Source organism: Gastrolobium bilobum, unplaced genomic scaffold, assembly GCF_033153095.1.
Source record: "Gastrolobium bilobum isolate Gb01-03AN ecotype WA unplaced genomic scaffold, APGP_CSIRO_Gbil_v1 utg33098, whole genome shotgun sequence".
Taxonomy (NCBI): domain Eukaryota; kingdom Viridiplantae; phylum Streptophyta; class Magnoliopsida; order Fabales; family Fabaceae; genus Gastrolobium; species Gastrolobium bilobum.
The window spans coordinates 49,758-64,140 of NW_026896300.1; the positions used below are offsets into that span (position 1 = coordinate 49,758).

The 14,383-nt window shown below is 34.5% G+C and overlaps 2 protein-coding genes across 2 annotated transcripts; both read left to right on the forward strand.

The window, feature by feature from the left end:
* The first annotated feature begins 5,517 nt into the window (after positions 1 to 5,517).
* LOC133298752 (uncharacterized) lies at positions 5,518 to 6,595 on the forward strand. Its single transcript, XM_061498091.1, has 3 exons — positions 5,518 to 5,725; positions 5,820 to 6,169; positions 6,317 to 6,595. Exons 1-3 carry the CDS (start codon positions 5,518 to 5,520, stop codon positions 6,593 to 6,595), a joined length of 837 nt encoding a protein of 278 aa, XP_061354075.1.
* Positions 6,596 to 6,649: 54 nt separating this feature from the next.
* On the forward strand, positions 6,650 to 8,399 carry LOC133298753 (uncharacterized). The gene is made up of 4 exons (XM_061498092.1): positions 6,650 to 6,854; positions 6,959 to 7,672; positions 7,817 to 8,052; positions 8,175 to 8,399. The coding sequence occupies exons 1-4, from the start codon at positions 6,650 to 6,652 to the stop codon at positions 8,397 to 8,399; spliced, it is 1,380 nt and encodes a 459-aa protein (XP_061354076.1).
* Positions 8,400 to 14,383: the final 5,984 nt, after the last annotated feature.

The following is a 14,383-nucleotide window of genomic DNA, read 5'->3' on the forward strand; positions in this document are numbered from 1 at the left end:
ATTATAAAAGTATGTATTGGGCCGCGTCAGAAAAGCATCTATCTTGTGAACAAATCTTCAAAAGGGTAAAAGATTGGGATCCAGATAGAAACAAAAATAAATGTGTTGGTTTAATTGTGGATAAAATATATTTTTTTAAGAAAAGGGGAGTACCGAATTCAGCATAAAAAAAAATTCCTATCTTGTAAGGTAGAGGTGATAATTTTCAAGCCACTAAAATTGGTTTATTAATGAGAAATTTGGATAATTTATAGTAGGTTATATGTTCAGTTTTCATCGATGTATAAAAAAAAATGATATTTTTTTATATCTCCGCTCCTATAATACTAACATGAGAAATTTATACTCATATAGCAATTTGTTTTTAAATTTGTATCATATTTATATCATTTTACAAATACAAAATTGTCCGATTCTTACATTTGATATACTGATTATTCGTGTTGTATTATATTATGTCAATCTGGTATAATAAGTGATATATTTTTAAGTTAATAAGTTATTTATATGATGTTATATCAACCCATAAAATAAGTAGATCCTATTTGTGTTAAAGATTTTGACAAATTTATTGTGTTCGTATAAAGTATATTCGTATTCGACTCTGTCAGTTCGAATTGTCACCCACTCACCCCTAGCACCACTTGTTCCACGAAAAAAGAAGAAGAAAGGAACAGATAAAAAGTGAGTAAGTGACGACTAATTAAATGCTATATATTGTACTAAAAAAAAAATTAAATGCTATATAATGGTATGACGCATGCAGCTTCCACGATCATTGATCTAGCGGCTTGAGATGTATTATCTATATAAGTTTGTGAATTGTTTTCTGAGTAGTAATACGGTGTCATTAGCTGATATCTCGCTTTTTGAATCTGTTTTGTAGATTGTGTCCAGCCTTTTTGGATTTTTACTAGAAGCTATTTATAAATTAAAATTAAAATTAAAAAAAAGAGTTTAAAAAAAAGTTAAAAATTATTTAGTGATTACATAATAATTTTTAGTTTAAAAATTATTTAAATGCACAAAACTCTCTCTCTATTATTATAGTTTTTCATTTAAAATAAATAAATACAAAAAAAGCTGATAAGAGCTTAAAAAAAGCTCTTCATAGGAGCTTTTGACTTTTAACTTTTTTTCTTTACTATAATTTTTTTTTTCATTACGAGAGCCTTTTTTAAAATCTATTTGGCTTAACTTCTGCTTATGAGTAGCTTTTATCTTAAGAAAGAGAGAATCCAAACAAATTGTTCCATTTTTCTTTTTTTTTAAAATGAGGTGTTAGTCCCGGCGAAAGTTAAAAACGGGTACTTCTACGTAGGGGTCTGCAAAAAAATTGGTTCACTTGCCCTGCCCTTGATCCGACCTTGACCCGACACATAAATACCCATATTTTTTGAACTGGTTTAAATACTGACCCACTTTTATTTGGGTCAGTTTTAGACCTGACTCGTTTTAATATTGACCCACTGATCCAAAACTTGACCCATACCCATTATGTGAAAAAAAAATCACAATTACATTAAAAGAAAAGTTTTAACGTAAAACAATTACGTCAAAATTTTTTATGGAAAATATTTTCAACAAAATTTGTGACTAAAAACATATCGGTAAAAAAATTTGACGGAATATTTTTTTGTCAATTTTTTTTACGGAATCTAAATTTCGTCAAAATATTTCATAAAAAAAAATATTCATAAAAACTTTCGACGAAACACATTTTCATCGAAATTCTTTGACGGAAAAAAATTTCATCAAAATTTTTTACAGATTTCAAATTTCGACGAAGTTTTCGACGGAAACATTTTCGTTAAACTTTTTGACAAAAAAAATTTCGTCCAAATTTTTAGCGAAACACATTTCTATAAAAAAATTTCGACTAAATATTTTCGTCAAGTTTTTTGATAAAGAATATATCCATCAAAATTTTCAACGGAACACATTTGTGTAAAAAAAATTCGTAAAATTTTTTAACAAAAATATTTCGATAAGAACTTTTGACAGAAAAAATATTTTGTCTAAATTCTTTAGAGAATCTAAATTTCATCGAAAGTTTCAAATGAAACATTTTCCTCAAAACAATTTCCATTGAAAATTTCTTCGAAACACATTTCCATCAAAAAATTTCGACGAAAAAAAATTTCATTAAAATTCTTTACAGATTTCAAATTTCGGCGAAAGTTTTTTACGGGAATATTTTCGTCATCAAAAAATTTTGACAGCAAAAAATTTCGACGGCAAAAAATTTCATCAAAATTCTTTACAGATTTCAAATTTTGGCGAAAGTTTTCGACGAAAACATTTTCGTCATAAAAAAATATCGACGGAAAAAAATTTCATCAAAATTCTTTACAGATTTCAAATTTCGGCGAAAGTTTTCGACGGAAATATTTTTGTCATCAAAAAATTTTGACGGCAAAAAAATTCATCAAAATTCTGTACAAAATTCAAATTTCAGTGAAAGTTTTCGTCGAAAAAGTTTTCATTAAATTTTTTGACAAAAAAAAATTTTCGTCGAAATTTTAGCGAAACACATTTCCATCGAAAATTTTCAACTAAAAATTTTCGTCAAGTTTTTTGGTAAAAAATTTCCATCAAAATTTTCAACAAAACACATTTCTATAAAAAATTTCCGTAAATTTTTTTGACAAAAAAAACATTTTGCCGAAAAAAATATTCTGTCAAAATTATTTAGAGAATCTAAATTTCGTAGAAATTTTCAAATGAAACATTTCCCTCGAAATAATTTCCGTCAAAATTTTCGTCAGAACACATTCCCATCGAAATTTTGAACGAAAAACATTATATCAAATTTTTTGAGTAAATTCTTTTTTCGTGTAAAACATTTGATGGAAGAAATCATTTTCGTCAAAACTGTTGACGGAAACTAAATTTGAATAGAAATTTTTTTTTGTAAAAATTTCGACGAAAAAATAATTTTGCAACGAAATTTTCGTATTTTGCAACGTAAAAATTTCGACAAAATTTTGTGAAAAAACCAAGTCAAAAACGGGTCAGGTCAGATTTGACCCAGTTCAGAAACCAAGTCAGGTCAGATCCAAACTGGTTCTGAACTAGTTCAACAAAATCCAATCCAAGTCAGACCTGACTTGGATCAAATTAAAGCGGGTCGGGTCAAAATACCTGACCTATAAAAACCAAGTTGAGTCGAGTCGGACAAAAATCTGACCCGACCTGACCCATGCACAGCCCTACTTCTACGATCACCATGACATCCGAATCAAAAATAAAGAGGAGATTTAGAAAAACTCTATTTATAGGTGGAGAGTTTATTGGAATAAATTTTCTCCCTCAGGCTCTATATGATGTAAATCAGGTTTGGCAATGCAAGTGGACCAGTGTTTTCTGCCAATTTTTAAGGATGCCTACGAAATAGTAGAGTTTTTATTGGAATAATCCTTAGGCCCTGTGTGATACAAAGTTATAAACAAGGCTCGGCAATGCAATTGGGGTTGTGTTGTGTGTTCTGATAACTTTTACAAGGCCTTTCGTACGCGACTTTTATATTAAAACTCGGGAAAGCACAAATGGAGAATAAAGAATGTTATGTTTGATAGCTCAAATATGGAAACTTTCTAGCCAAATATGTTTGGGGTTTGCATTTGTCATTTATCATGACACAACAAAGTTTTCTACACACACAATATTTTGTGAGGCTCATACTTTTTGAAGAAGAAATAAAATTACGACACACAAAATGAATCTCTATAACATTACACAATCACTTTTCCTACAACATAACTCTTATAAAATTCAATATGTTTACGGGAAAATGGATCTGTGTGTTAACTCTCGCTCTGTTTGTCAAATTATAGATCCAAAGAATTGGTGGAATTATTCAGTGTCCGAGGAAGCAAAATTTATAGCGCAAAAATGTTTATTAAATTGACCTTCACAATGTGTACGATCTGTAAATTTCCAGTAATGCTGGGGTTATTTTCGTAAAATAATCCAATATTTCCACAAATATATTACAACCAACCAAACACACACTCAGTAAATTTATTCATAATTTCCCGGCTAAATTTGATCCTATCAAACAGCTTTTTAATAACTTTTCAGTAAAATATATTTTCTACTATATTCCAGTAATAATTATTTTCTAGATTAAAAAAATCCTTCCTGTACCAAATGCTCGTGAAGGATAGCTACGAAATAGTAGGGAAAGAAGATGAAAGCTCTATCCCAAATGGTTTCATCTCCTTGTTGGTCGAATTACGATACGAAATATGTTTAGTCTCCCTGCATGACCTATTTTAAAAATGTGAAATTGAGGCTAAGTTTGAATACTGTTTCTAAAAACAGTCTTTGTTTTTCAGAACAAAAAATAAAAAAATATTTTGAATAAGATTTGTTTTGTAAAAGTTTTTTAAATTTTTTAAAATTATAATTTTTTTTTAGAATCAAATTTAGAAAACATTATTTTTATTTTGAATTTTAATCTTTAATTTTTTTAAAAAAAACATAAAACACTTATTTTATAATTATTCTACAAAACAATTTTTTTTAAAAAAAATAAGAATACAATCAAACAGAATATTAACCTCGTTGAGCTACTAAGGTTAGTCTAGTGGTGAGGAGTGTGAGTAGTTATGTAATAGATTATGTGTTTAATTCTTCAATATATCTGAAAAAGAAAATAACAGTTCATAATTAAATTCTCGCATGTCCATGAACGTTCAAGAACAACTCGTTTAGGCCTGAACAATTTTTTTTAAAAAAATCTTTTTCGGAATCGTTAACGTGTGAATTCAATCTATATTATTTTAACCATCTGATGGTTTTACAGATGAAGAAGAATGTTATCAAGATTCTTTAAGACAAAAAAAATAGCATGTTATGTCATGTTGTATGATATTGTTTTGAACAGATACAAGTGTATCTTATAAATGAAACCATTCATGACTCGGGAACTTAATTCTACCTGTCAGCTTACCAATGTGAACTCATCATGATCTTTGAATTTTTTTTAAGTATAAACAAAAATAAACGAGCTAGGCTTAATGCCTTTTAGGCTCATCTTGTAAAAATGACATAACTCGCTAATCCGAGTGAAGTGAGAGGTAAATGGGTTAGTCTGGTGCGTGTTAGAACGCACGCGAAAAGTTTTCTTCTGCTAGGGTTTTTTGTTGATTTTTTGCTGGTTCTATGGGGGAATCAATGGAGAGTTTCAATGATTCTTTGTCAATGGAGAGGAAGAGTACGAAACGAACGAAGAGTGGTGACGAGATTCCGACGGAAGCTCGTATGAGAGATGTTGTGAAGGAATTTCAAGCTGGAGAAGTGGTTCTGGAGAAACAAAGATCCTTTGCTGAGGTTACTGGGATGGAGAACAGTGTGTCTCGGGAATCTATTCCCTGGCTGATGGAGGAAGAAGAACCGGATCTGGATCCGCTTGATCCGAATCAGGGGGAGATCTCTGAATGAGGATTTCAGACGATCGTTCGTGAAGATGGTTCGGTGGAAATTCGAAGTAATGGTGAGGCCAAGGCTCGAATGAGGCAGCGCTGGAAGAATGCGTTGATAGTCAAACTACTGGGTAAGAGAATCGGAGTTGGTTTTATGAAACGAAGGCTAGATGCTCTCTGGGCTAAGGCGGGTAGCATTACGGTTGCTGATTTAGGGAATGAGTTTTTCTCCGTTCGATTCAGCAGCTTGGAAGACCTGAATTTGGCTATTACCGGTGGTCCTTGGGTGATCTTGGGTCATTCATTACCTAGCAACAAGGAAGTGGGAGCCTTGTTTTGGTCTAGATAGGGCTAATATCCATAAGGTTGCGGCATGGGTTCAACTTCCAGGTATTCTCCAAGAATATTGTGAATTTCCATTTCTGAATCACTTAGGAACAGTAATTGGAAAAGTTTTAAAGGTTGATAGAACTACTTCGTCTGGAGATAGAGCTCGGTTTGCTATAGTATGTATTGAGATTGATCTTGCTAAGCCTCTGAGAGGGGAATCTATTTTGGATGGTTGTAGGAAGAGGGTGGAGTATGAAGGATTGTTTTTAATTTGCTTGAAATGTGGCCGTTGTGTTCACAATTCTGAATCCTGCCCAGATTTTGTGAAATCAACTCCTATGGAGTCTTCTTGTGAACCTGTTCATCAGCCAGTGCCTAAGACTAGAACTCAAGGGGTTGGGGAATGGATGGTGGTCCAACGTAGGAAGAAATGAGGTCAATCTTCACAGAGAAATGATCCTAGGGGTACTAGATTGTTTGGGGAAGACATCTCGAACACCAAGAAGGGTTTGGGGCCTCAGCCTGTGGGCAATGATGGTAGTTGTAATTTGAATAAGTTAACTGGCAAGAAGTCAGAAGAGGAAGCTGCTAACATTCAGGTTAATAAGGAAAACTTGTCCTCGGTTATCAACCCTCAAAATAATGAGGGGGTTATGAAATTTTCAGCAAAGGCATCGAGCAATATTAGGAAGGTTTCAGGGGTGAAGCAAGAGACTTTTACTCCTAAGAAGAATTCTGCTAAGGCTACAGCAGCTAAAGGGAAATGGGTGCTGATCCTACCTTCTTCTAACTTGGTTGCTGATAGCAGTAATTTATCACAGAAACCTACTCAGTAGTCTTCCCATGTTAATCTGGAGCAACTCAAAGGTAGATTTTGGGGGGATTTGGTGATGGAGACTGAAACTAATTTTGCAGAGGCTCAGGTAGAAAATGTTGTTAGCAAAAGTCAGACTGGGTTACTGATTAATGGTAATGGTCTAAAGGACCTTGATCATCCTGATTCAGTTATGGGGGAGAATGACAAGAGAGTTGCCTTACAAGATGGAATGGAAGTGGAGCAATCTTTGAATACAGATATGGATAGTACCATGCAAGGTATGGGTGAGTTAACCTATGAAGGTGATGTTGATATACAGGAGGCCCATGATGTGAGCCAAGATAAAATTAGCAAGAACTTTGTAATCTTGCAACAACCCCAGATTTCTCCATGAATATCTTAACCTGGAACTGCAGAGGTGCTGCCAAGAAGCAATTCAAGAGTACCTTCAGCAGGTTTCGAAGGAAGTTTGGGGTTGGGGTTGCTGCTATATTGGAGCCTAGAGTAAGTGGGAATAAAGCTCTGAATATTATTCGGAGATTGGGGTTCTCAAACTTTATTATTTCTGATGCTATTGGGTATTCGGGTGGTATTTGGGTTGTTTGGGACCCGGGTGATGTGAATGTTACTCTTATTAGGAAACAAAATCAATTCATCCATGTTTGGGTTGAATTTCCTGGTAAGGCTGGTTTCTTTTGGACAGCAGTTTATGCTAGTCCTCAAGAGGAAAATAGAAGACTGTTGTGGGAAGAGCTTAAGCACATTGGGAGGACTATGAATGAGCCTTGGATGCTGACAGGTGATTTCAATGAAATAGTTTCTGGTGCTGAGAAGAAAAGAGGATGTCCAGTTGATACCAATAGATGCAAGCTGTTTAGTGAGGTTCTGGATGCTTGTGGGGTAATGGACTTGGGAGGTGGTGGTTATAGATTTACTTGGAAAGGGCCTAAATTCCCTTATTTGGATAGAGTTTACAAAAGGCTTGACAGAGCAGTTTCAAATGAATTGTGGAGAACTAGATTTGAAGATGCTGATGCTCTGAATCTTCCTAGGATTTTTTCTGATCACTGTCCAGTTTTGGTGAGAATGGAAAAAGGTGAGTATTGTTGGAGGGAGAGGCCCTTTCGGTTTATGGCTTCTTGGCAGAATGACTAAAGGTTCTGTGCTTTCCTTAAATCGAATTGGGATTCTAATTCCAGTTTACTGAATAGTCTATCCTCTTTCATCCTTGTGGTTAAAGACTGGAATAAAAATGTCTTTGGATTCATCTTGCTTAGAAAGAATAGGGTCCTTGCTCGATTAGAAGGAATTCAGAGGCAGATGTGTTTCCATAATAGCTATCATTTGGAGGATCTGGAAGCTAAGCTACTCAAAGAATTATCTGAGATTCTGGACCAAGAAGAACAGATTTGGCACCAGAAATCTAGGGGGAGTGGATTAAAGGGGGTGACAGAAACACAAGGCTCTATCACACCAGTACTTTGATTCGAAGGGAGAGAAATAAAGTCTTAAAGCTTCAGAACAGTGGAGGTGGATGGGTTTCTGGTGAGGAAAATCTTATTGATTTAGCTAGGAACTTTTTTGTTAATCTTTTCAAGGAAGATCTGAATGACGCAGTATGGCATCAATCTGTCTACTCATGGCCAACTATCAGTGAGGAGGATATGAGTCTGCTGTCTCTGGATATTTCGGTTGAGGAAGTCAGAAAGGCCTTTTTCCAAACGGCCCCTCTAAAAACTCCAGGATTGGATGGATTTCCTGCTCTGTTCTATCACAGGAATTGGGATTTGATTAAAGATCAAGTGTTCAACATCATGAAGTAGTACCTTAACATGCCAGATCAGATTAAGGAGATCAATCATACTCTCCTTACTTTGATTCCTAAAGTTGAGAGACACTGCTTTATGAAGCAATTTAGGCCTATTGCTCTATGCAATACTGTCTACAAAGGCCTTAGCAAAATTCTGGTTAATAAGATCAAACCTTTTATAGGTAATCTTATCTCCCTTAATCAGGTTAGTTTTTTCCCTAAAAGGAATATCCAGGACAATATTATAATTGTCCAAGAACTCATTCATTCCATGCATAAGATGAAAGGGAAGAAGAGTTTTTTTTTTTTCTATCAATATTGACCTAGAGAAGGCATATGACAAACTTAATTGGGGTTTTGTTAAATCTGTCCTTGAAGAGGTGAAGCTTCCGAGTGACTTGATTGTGGCTGTCATGGGTTGTGTCACTACTACCTCCATTGAAGTTTTATGGAATGGTGCCAGAACCCTAGGATTCCAACCTCAAAGGGGATTAAGGCAAGGGGATCCCCTATCTCCTTACCTATTCGTTCTTTGTATGGAAAAACTTACTCACCTAATTATGGATGAGGTGGGTAGGAAGAATTGGCATCCAATCAAGGCAGGGAGATCAGGGCCTCAGATATCTCATTTAATGTTTGCTGATGACATTATCCTGTTTGCTAAAGCTTCCCTTAACCAGCTGGTCTGCATTTCTGATTGTTTGGATAAGTTTTCTAGTATGTCAGGACAATGTGTGAGTATGGAGAAATCTTGTATATATTTCTCTAAGAACACCCCTCAGGAGATTATAAACTCTATTTCTGATGTTAGTGGTTTTAAGGTTGTCAAGAATTTTGGTTGCTATCTGGGAGCTCTTATGAGACATGGGAGGACTAGAAGAAATCATTATGCCAGTGTCATTTCTAGAGTGTAGAATAGGCTCCAAGGATGGAAAGCTAAATGCTTGTCTTTATCTGGTAGGGTTACTTTAGCCAAGAGTGTTATTTTAGCTATTCCAATGTATCATATGCAAAATAACTCTCTTCCTATTCACATCTGTCAGGATGTTGAGAAGCTGCAGCGCAAGTTCATTTGGGGAGATTCGGATGATAAAAAAAAGGCTCATTATGTTGCTTGGGATCAGCTATGTAAGCCAAAAGATTGTGGTGAACTTGGTATTATCAAGCTCAGATTCCAAAATGAAGCCTTCATGCAAAAGCTATCTTGGATGATTATTAATGATCAAGACAGCTTATGGTCCAAAGTTTTACTTGGTAAATATGGTAGAAAACTTGATCCTAGAAGAGGTTTTATTACTAGGTCCAGTGATTCGACTCTATGGAAGAGTATCTGCTCAGCCAGAATTAAACTTGATTCCCATTTGGTTTGGGAAGTGGGCAATGGACAATTTGTTCTTTTTTGGGCTGACTGCTGGAATGGGTGGAATAATAGCTTATATGAGCTTGCGTGCATTAAGCCTCATATTGATGATCTGGATTTAAAAGTTTGTGATATGGTGGAGCAAGAAATAAGTGGCTGGAAGTTGAATTATCTGAAAAATTTCCTGGATGATAGTATTTTTGGGAGGCTGCAAGGCTTACTGCCTCCAAGTCCAAATGGCCCGAATGATAGACTTTGTTGGATTAGAGATAGTTCAACTAGATCTATGGTCAGAAACGCTTACTGCCAGCTAACTGATCTGAAGGTAGGGAAAGACAGGCTTTGGTCGAGTATTTGGAAGTGGAAAGGGCCATTTAGAATAGCTACTTTCTTATGGCTAGCCTGTTTGAATAAGCTACCAGTCAGAAGCATCACTAGCCATTGGAGTGGAGGAGAGATTCTATGTCCAAGTTGCCTTGTCAGTCAGGAGTCAATTCTTCATGTGCTTAGAGATTGCAGAAGAGCTAGAAGTGTGTGGGAGAGATGGTTTGGAGGGAGAATCCCAGATAGTTTCAGCACAGTAGATGGGTTAGACTGGTTCAAATTGAATATTTGTAAGTCCTTCTCTTCTAAGCTGTGGCACTCCTGGAAAGACATATTCTTTGTTACTTGTTGGTTCTTATGGTATTGGAGAATTCTTGTAGTACATGATGATCTGTTCTCTTGGCCTGAGGATCCATTGGGGAAGATTCTGAATTATTTGAAGGATACGAAGAAGAGTTGCAATGGTGATCCTTTCTCTTAGGTGCAATCTTCTCCTATTTCTTTTGTTGGCTGTAGTAATGCTGCGTAGAAGGATGCTGTCAAAATCCTAGTTGATGGTGCTGTCAACCTTTATACCAAAGCAGGGGCTTGTGGAGGTTTTATATGTAGTTCGAAGGGAGAGTGGCTTTCTGGTTTTTCCTTTAATATTGGTTGTTGTACAAGCTTGGAGGCTGAAATATGAAACCAAAGATTAATTTAAATTGATAGAAGTAATTTCCCCCGTTAGTGCATTCAGATAAAAGTAATTTTATATTTCCAACGAATTCAATTCCATTAATAAGAGAAATAAGATTATGCACCACTAGGGTTAGCCTAGTGGTGTGGGGTGTGTGTGTTAGGAGTGTGTGTAGTGTAGGGTGTTGTGTTCAATTCCTTGTAACCTAAAAAAAAAAGATTATTTTACAGAGATAGGATCCGTTTACAAACTTTTTTTGCAAATTACACTAAGTACGACCGGTCGTACACTGTATGTTTAAAGTATGACCGGTCGTACTTAGCGTAGTTTGTAAGAGTTTGTAAACAAAAAAGTTTGTAAATATAACCTGCCCCTATTTTACATTATTGTAAGCTATTTTTTATCTTAGTCATTGATTATGTTGAGAATTTAAGTATGAGTGATAAAGTCTTGCATCCGAAAGAAATGAGCTAAGTATGAAACATGTAAGTGAAAGAACCCATTATACTCAGGGCCTGTTTGGAGCACCTGATAAAGAAGATAGGATAAGATAACTTATCATATCCTACTTTTATCCCTTGTTTGGTGGGTCAATAAGATATGATTAACTTATCTTATTGTCTCATTTTATCCTATCCAATACATGATTTCTTATCCTATGGGGGAGCTGGGTTAGGATTCAACAGGATAGGATACCAATATTGAATACTCAATATATCCTCACGCTACCCAATATATTTCCACGCTACCCAATATATTTGTATTTATTGCATTATATTTTGTTTTTTTTTTCCTTTCCCCTTCTACATAATCTTATTAGATTGATAATCAAGTGCTCATCAAACACAGGATATGATATAGGCTTATCAGCCCCATATCATATCCTACCCTTATCCTATCATATCCACCAAAAGAACCCTAATGTTTTAAGATTTTGAGTTGAGATGTGTTGTCAAATTCACTTATTGTATGTTATTGTGTAGATTCCCTGATACATGAATAATAGTATTCCATGATTTGAACAACCCCTGACCACTAACTAGGTGTAATTGATGAATCAATAACTAATATTGTGATAAAAATTCTTATTTTTACACCAATAATTACGGATAATAAACATATCATAACTAATATAATTACGGAAAAAGTTCAAAAACCTCATGTGATTTACTTTTTTATCACTTATTTCCTATGTTTTTTTCCTGATCAATTGCCTCCCCTATAGTTTTTTTTCCATTTAAGTCCACCTTTAACAATATTAGTAATTGAACTAAATTATCAATTTTACCCCTATTTACATAATGGAATACTAGGGGCCTGCCATTGACCTGAATATTTATGTTGCATTTGAGTAAGGAGGCGTTTGGTTGAGGAGAAATTTTATGAATTATAGGGAAATGTTATACATAAGGAAATGGTTGGAAAGTGAGATAGGCAGGAAAATGTAAAAAAAAGTTATTTGGTTGGGAAAAACTTTACCGAAGAAATTAGGTAACTTTTATGAAATGTATGTTTGGTTGGAGGTAAAATATAGATTGGAAAACAAGTTGATATTACCAAAGTAACCCTGTTTTGAAGATATTTAAGTCCACAGTCCACAATTTAATATTCTAAATACTCTCCCTTGTTACACCCATCATCTTCCTTCTACCCACGCCTACTCAATTTGTGCCGCTATGTATGTTTGAACTTTCTTGGGCACTCTTTGACTTCTCCACTATCTCTTCCATTTTTTATAAGCATGCCCTCGAACAATTCAAGTGCAAAGTTGATTCCTAAAAGCACAGTTGACCAGTAAAGTTTGCAACTTTGGTAAGCTTTTGGGTTGTTATTATTGTCCATTTTAATGGGTCTTGTTTAATTTATCTCACAAGACCTATTCTGGTGTTTGAGCTTCATATGAGTTTTCACTGCTCTGGGTTCAAGGCTTCACAAAGAAAACACCTTTGGGGCTATAGAACAATCAGAGTGATTAAATTTTGGCACCCCATTTTGAATCTGCATCAGATTTTGAAGGGAAACTGGTGAAAGTTGCAGCAGCTATGGTTGCAGAAGTTTGGATTGTAAAGATGGGTAACCAGGTAAGTTCTAATCCAAGCAACTCTGCCATTTGGTACGACTGTCTTCACTTTCGCGCGCTTAAGAAGGTACACTGGTCATCGCTCGCTTGGACAATAAGAACAAATAGCTAGATAAGAGGCAATACCACGTAAGAAGTGGGATTATTTGGCCTGCTTTTTCGTTACAGATAGCCTTGCAAATGGGTTCACTAGGGAAATGATTTAGGTAGCCAAGTAAGAAACTGGTTCAACCAAACATGGTTCTCCAACAAACCCACTTCCAATTTACCCATCTTTCTCAACAAATTCCACCAACCAAACACCCCCTAAATGTTTGTCTCTTCTTGAGTTTGGAATTGCATTGCAGGGTTTACGAAGCTGAGCTTATGAAAAAAGTAAATAACTTTACTAAATTGAAAGAAAATATCAGTTTTAGTCTTGGAATATTTCTCCCAGGTAGAAAAAAAATTAAAATAAAAGAAAATAAAGAACAAAATTTTATTTTGGATCAACCACGTAGCTTATGAGCTTCTTTTGAATTTTGATACTCTATGGTTGTATTATCTGCTGCTAATTGGATCATCATATAAGGATATTTATAGCTTCACTGATGTGGATACTTCCATTAGGCTCAGTTTTTTTGTAATCCCATTAGGCTTAATTTATTAATTGCTAATTTCTATTAGCAATTAATAAATTAAATTGATTCTGCATGAGTTTTATAGCGTAAAATATAGAAATGTTTAAAAAAATTGTAGAAAAAATGTAAAAAAGGGTAAAAAAATAAAAATGATAGAATCGCAAGTTTTTACATTTTTACTTAAACCCAAAAACTAAACTGGGTTAACTTTTAACCCATGACCTGATTTTAGTTTTTTTTAAAAATCCTATTTCTCATTTTCTCCAAATTAGAATGTACAGCAACTCTGAATATCTTCTTTTAGCTATATAACTTAAATCAAATTCTTCCGTGATCTTACATTCACCACAACTCTTGGTGCCGCTTGTCTTCTACCCCCTAGGACACCGGTGATGTGGCCACCAAACCATTCTAATCAGCAACAACAATAATAGTAAGTGTATGCCAATGCTATTTTATTCATTTTCTATTTTGGATCTTGGTTGTAAAAGTTGTTAATCTCGTATTTTTCAAATATGAAATTGTTCATTAAATTTTGAGTAGTGATTTATGTGACTTTTTTTTTTGGAAAAATATATTCTTATGTTGTAGGAGAGTGTTTTTCTCTCTTACACATAGATCGATTTTCGTGATTTTTTTTATAAGTGGATAGGTCCCACACATGATTGTCTCTAGCATAAGAGAATTTCTCTCATATTTCATGAGATTAATAAGCCCTTTTCATTACACGCATAAGTATAATTTTGTATCTTAACCTAGAGTAATAAAAACTTTATGTTTCTTGTCGTTTCTATGATTTACATTTCTACTATTCTCTTCGATTTTTATGTAGAAACTCGATTTATATATATGGGAAAACATTTTCTCATGTTGCATAAGAATTCAATTCTCATGTTATGACCTTCGATTTGCGTGCAAAACTTTTCTTTTCTTTTTC

What these genes read in the sequence shown, in the direction of transcription:
- LOC133298753 (XM_061498092.1), top strand. Translation starts at nt 6,650, where the DNA reads ATGGAGACTGAAACTAATTTTGCAGAGGCTCAGGTAGAAAATGTTGTT. An exon ending in TATGGATAGTACCATGCAAG is followed by an intron (nt 6,855 to 6,958) that starts GTATGGGTGAGT and finishes CAACAACCCCAG; the next exon opens with ATTTCTCCATGAATATCTTA. An exon ending in CACAAGGCTCTATCACACCA is followed by an intron (nt 8,053 to 8,174) that starts GTACTTTGATTC and finishes AATCTTTTCAAG; the next exon opens with GAAGATCTGAATGACGCAGT.
- LOC133298752 (XM_061498091.1), top strand. Translation starts at nt 5,518, where the DNA reads ATGAGGCAGCGCTGGAAGAATGCGTTGATAGTCAAACTACTGGGTAAG. An exon ending in TGGTCCTTGGGTGATCTTGG is followed by an intron (nt 5,726 to 5,819) that starts GTCATTCATTAC and finishes TTCAACTTCCAG; the next exon opens with GTATTCTCCAAGAATATTGT. An exon ending in AAGGGGTTGGGGAATGGATG is followed by an intron (nt 6,170 to 6,316) that starts GTGGTCCAACGT and finishes AATTTGAATAAG; the next exon opens with TTAACTGGCAAGAAGTCAGA.